General features: G+C 47.5%; 1 protein-coding gene across 1 annotated transcript in view; it reads left to right on the top strand.

Moving 5' to 3' along the window:
- LOC310788468 (voltage-dependent T-type calcium channel subunit alpha-1I-like) overlaps positions 1-4963 on the top strand; it is a gene marked incomplete at both ends in the record, with an annotated part of 218268 nt that extends 213305 nt beyond the window's left edge. Inside the window, 3 exon segments of the mRNA XM_083650017.1 lie at positions 1379-1547; positions 3325-3557; positions 4229-4963. Of these exon segments, the coding sequence (XP_083506143.1) occupies positions 1379-1547; positions 3325-3557; positions 4229-4963 (1137 nt within the window).
- Between the last annotated feature and the right edge of the window lie 297 nt (positions 4964-5260).

Raw genomic sequence — 5260 nt, 5'->3', positions numbered from 1 at the left:
TCCCTCCCACACTTCTTATTATCTTTTCCGCATCACCTCCTCCCTCGCTCTTACCCCCTCTGGCTGTTACACACTTCCTCCCCCAGCTCCCTCCGGCCCCTCCATCTCCTCTCCTTATCATCCCTCCTTGCGCGACATCCTGCTCTGTAATGGGGTAATACTCCTTGGTACCGGGGCACCACATAAGCCCCAAATCGCCAAGCGCGGCTGCAAACGCACGCTCATTAGAGGAGGACCAAAACAATGGGAGGGGAGGACAGAAGGTGAGAACGGATGGGAGGTTTGGGAATAGCCTGCGTCGGGTTCTCAAGCATCGGGAATAGAATAGGAAAGTGTGTGTGTGGGAATGAAGGCACAAAGGCACACGCAATTATACAGCTCCTACATTAGCGATGATAGTTCCCCGGCATGGCACACGCACACAACGCATGCAAACATTTACACCCAGCGTTTATTGTTTGAAATATATAAGATTACAGTGACAATAGCCGTCTCTTTGGGTTCACGAGCAGTTCTTGGCCCTTCACAGATGCTGCAGTGAGAAGCTTGAGGGATGATGTGAATCAGAGGGCTTGTTGATACGTGCAGGGTGCCTGAGGGACTGCTTTCTCTCTAGGTAGCTCCTATTGGCCTTTGTTTCAACCAGGAAGTGTCATTCTAACAATGCTGGATGATGCTAATCATATGCTTACATTGGCCCTGTGTAGAGGAAATAAAGAGGAGGCTGTTGATAACCTCAAGTTATGCTGATGATGATGAGCCGATATAGCATAGTTTATGTAAATGACCATCTCCAGCTGTTTTCATCACATTAACATATTTTTTATGCAATGTATCCCTCCCCCCCTGGATGTCTGAATTCCTATTTTATGTGAAGCTTATTCACCTTATGTAGCCCCGCCCACTTGACCCATTGTGTCACAACTTCCTGTTCAAAACGCTGCAATAGCTGCAATCACTGGACAGGCGACCTGTCGATCGCGCCCAAACAGTCTTTTTCTATCATTTACTCTAAATGGGTGAGTCATATAAAAATTCAACCCCCCCCCCCGTACAGTTGTCATCAAAGGTGAAATTAGCTGTTTAGACCAAAACCGTTTTTTTAACCCGGCTGTAAACATGTTTAATCCTGTTGTAAAGGTGGGCATTTTAACATGGGAGTGAATAGGGAACGACTCCCTTTTGGAGCCAGTCTCAAGTGGCCATTCAAGGAACTACAGCTTTGATCACTTCTGCGTAGGCTTCATCTGTCAAAGCCCGAGCTTGCCGCCTGGTTGAAAGGCCACACACTATTCTTTCCAAGCAAACCTATCCTACAGTATAGATTTATTGGAAAATACTTTCTCTTCAATGTCAGTGTGCACTCATGGTGTTCCAGGGAAGCAGCAGCAGTGATTCGCACAGCTCGGATGAGGCTGGGTGTGGAGCAGATCAGGCAGGAGACCAGCAGACCCAGGTGCCCTGCAGGTCCCTCAGCTCTGGGCTGGAGGAGGAGACGGCACTGCTGGAGATGGAGATACAAACACGCTCACCTCACCTCAGCCCTGGTAAGTGAAGCCAGACATATCGTATATTAGTTGTAGCCCCGGGCTGATTTGCATGGAAATCAAAGGAATGTGAAATGAGACACCGATTTCAATGGACAAATGCATTTTCTCTGATGTGAGTTTGCACTTATGACCAATTTATGCTCCAATTTGATTTGACATCTCTGTGATCTGTGCTTTGTGGCTCTTATCATAATACCACATCAGCTTAACCAAGCATTGCGAGGTGTTTTGTCGGGGAGAGATTTTCAAAACTATTTTCAAAAATGACCCTGTGGATGTCGGCTTACTGCAGCAGGGTTAGGGTGAAATATTAAGCACTAATCTTGACATGCAAATCTGTGCTCTCTGCATGTAAAATCTTTACACCGCTAAAGGATTACATGAAGGAAGCACAAGTAACGGGAAGAAGTGTGACATTGAAGTAGCAAGGTCAAGTAAGGGTGTTACTCAGAAATCAGAATCCTGAGATTAATGTCAGAATTCTCAGATTAAAGTCAGAATTCTGTATTTGAGTTCTGAGTCGGGATTCTGAGAAAAAGGTTAAAGTCAGAATTGAACGTCATTTTGAAGGAGGGGGGTCATAATTCATATTAATAAGGAGGGGGGTCATAATAAGAAGGAGGGGGGTCATCATTCATTTTGAAGGAGGGGGGTCATAATTCTGAGATTAGCCAGAATTCTGAGATTAATGTCAGAATTCTGGGATTAAAGTCAGAATTCTGAGTAAAAGAGTCAGCATTGATTGATGTCACTGATGATATTAGTGAAAGTGAAAAGTGGGGTCACAAGCCAAAAAAGGTTGGGAACCCCTGCATTAGCCAACGTTTAGGTGAAAATGTTTTGTCCAGTTGGTGCTGTTGTCACAGAATCCAATGAAATGTTATAAGATCACGTTGCGACTGAATGCGACAAGATATGGCCATTTGTTTTGTATTTATGGTTTCCCCTGGTCAATTCCTGTGAATATAGCTCCCCATAACGTAACCATAAACAGTGAGGAAGAGAGCACTCAAGGGGCAATGGATATTTATAATACATTTCTATAAAACATTATTTTTAAAGTGAGGTGTAGATATGGGCGCCTTGAGTCAGATATCACCATACATTTTTTTCTTCTCTCGATTCAATAAACTTTGCTTCAAATTTCATGACAGCATAAAAACATAAAGGCTACATAAAGACAGCTGTAAACAACAACAGTTAACACAGTAAAGGAGCCTCTGTGAAGAATGGAAGAGGGCTTATCCAGGTTAGCGTCTGCTTTCCTTAACAGACCAGGTATTCACAGGCAGGTTTTGTTCTTGATGTTAAGCAAATACAACCAAGAAGGCTGGCGTTCTTTCACAAATCTATCTGGGCTTGGCTAGTAGCCATAATAGCTGCTCAATTTATGAGCCATATACTCTTGGCATCTCGTGTTTCTATCATAAAATGAAATAAGCGGAACTTTATCGATCCTAGAGGGGAAATTTGGACATTTGCACAGAAAATAATATACAGTAGATGTAGATATAAATACAGTAAAGTAAAACATACAGAAGATTTAAAATAAAGCACCTTCATCGTGCCAATAGATGGCTCCTATCGCCTGGATATATACAGTATATGAGTATAGTGTCTGTGCATCCACTATAACTGGTTCTACATACATTAATGAAATGCACGTTGATCCTTTCCAGGAAGGGATGCTCATTCAAAACATAAAACAGCGTTTATTATAGAAAGCATTCGTTGACATGGGACCGACATTGAAGCAGCATATTCCCTCCTCAAGGTCGGGTCTCCAGCGGCAACAGCAAGCAGAGGAGTGAAGGAGAAGACGGAGCCAGTGGCAGGTCTCCTCTCTGTCATCTGCCTGCAGAGTTCTTCCACCCTGCAGCAGCAGTCATCCCAGCGCCCCCCCGCAGCACCAGTCTGCGCCTGACGAGAGGCCTTAGGCTGACCTCCCCGGCCTCCTGGGCCTCCCTCCGCTCCCCAGGAGCCCATAGCAAGATGCTCTGTACACAGGTAGGTGGGGGGGGGTGTCAGAGGTATTGTTCGGAATAAAAAAAAAAAACACAAGATTAGATTGGAATACACTAATAATGGGCAGGGCCAATAGACAGGTGTAGCCTTGAGGAAGTAATTAGATTGATGTTAACAGTGAAGCTGGGATGGAAGATCAATTCTTATGCACTTCTCAATGAGAAATGGCCTGTAGAGTGGTCCATGATGACAGACAGATGATGATGAATGACATTAATATTGTGAAAACTGGATTGTAGCCAGCAGCACACATTGAGTACGATCAAAACAGATCTTGGTAACATTCTTAAGGTCTTATGCTCAACATTAAATACGGATGCGGAGGGAGCCCTTCTGTCTGTACTCTGTGTTCATTTTGTCGTTTTTGTATTTTTTGCAAGTTTTCTAAAAGCTTACGGATACAGATTCAACAGAGCAGTACCCCCCCACACACACACACACACACATACACACACATTTGACTCTCTACAGCCCTCTAGTGGGTGTATTAACATGATGCCAACATAAAATGCGCACGGAAGTATGTGGGCAGTGATGGTTATCGTTTGAAATGGACATCTTTATTTTGGTACGCAAAGGGAGCATAAATGAGCCTTTAGAATGAGAAATAAGTTGCACTCATATCCTGATCTCCCCCCCATGTCTGTCTCCAGTACCCGTCCCACAGTGACTCGTCCCTGGCCACAGGCAGCTCTGAGGGCAGCCTTCAGACCACCCTGGAAGAAGGACTGAGCTTCAGCGTCTCTCCGCCCCAGAACCTGGAGTTGCCCTTGCCCATGTCCCCCTTACCACTGCTCTGCCCGCTCCCACTGCCTGAGGACAGCACTACCATCTGCTCGCCCATCCAGCCCCTGAGAACGAGGCCCAGCCCCTCTGCTCTAACCCTCCAGGCCACCAGGGGCCACCAGCGGAGCCAGAGCAGCGGCAGAGGTAGCACCAGCCCGGGCTACACCCGCGACGACTCTATCGACCCTTCAGAAGAAGAAGACCTGGGCATAGGCATCGGCTCGTCCATCGGGGGCTGCGGCTCCAGTCAAGCGGGCAACAGCGAACACTTGTCAGAGATGCTGAGCAGCCTGTCGCTGACGTCTCTGCTGTCACCCAGCTCGCTGGCGTACCCCGGAGGAGCGGTGAAGAAGTGCAACAGCACAGGCAGCCTGGACCAAGGGGGTATGCTGCTGTCGTCCCGGGGCAGGGAGGGCCGCAGGGAGATTCTGGGCCTGGAGCTGATGGACCCTCAGGGCTTCTTGGCCATCCCCTGGACCGGGCTGGCAGGGGAGAAGAACAGAGGAGGCGATGGAAGAGGGGACATGGGGGATGGGGAGGAAGGGTTCAAAGGGAAGAGCTCGAGCCAGACGACGGTGGGGCCCTGTCGAGAAAACAGATGAAAGCCGCCACTGCTCCTTCTTCTTTGTCTTTCCATTCCTTGGATCTAAACCCATCGCTGTCCCTCTCACTCTCTCTGCCCCCCTCAGGGAGAGAGAGGCCTGATGACACCTGATGTATTCCAAAAGCAAACCCTCATCTTGCCCCACCTTAACCCCCTTCTATACGTTTGCGACAAGCCCTCAGATCTATTTTGTGCTACCTAGGGGAGTGGTCTGGGTCACGGCCTGTCGTCGAGGATTACAAGTGGCCCTTAGAGTTAGGGCCCAAGGGCTGGAAAGGGGTCCTCATACCCTCTT

This window comes from Poromitra crassiceps (assembly GCF_964638095.1).
Source record: "Poromitra crassiceps genome assembly, chromosome: 13".
NCBI lineage: Eukaryota > Metazoa > Chordata > Actinopteri > Beryciformes > Melamphaidae > Poromitra > Poromitra crassiceps.
The sequence above is the reverse complement of the archived record's forward strand: the minus strand, read 5'-3'. Positions and strand labels throughout refer to the sequence as shown.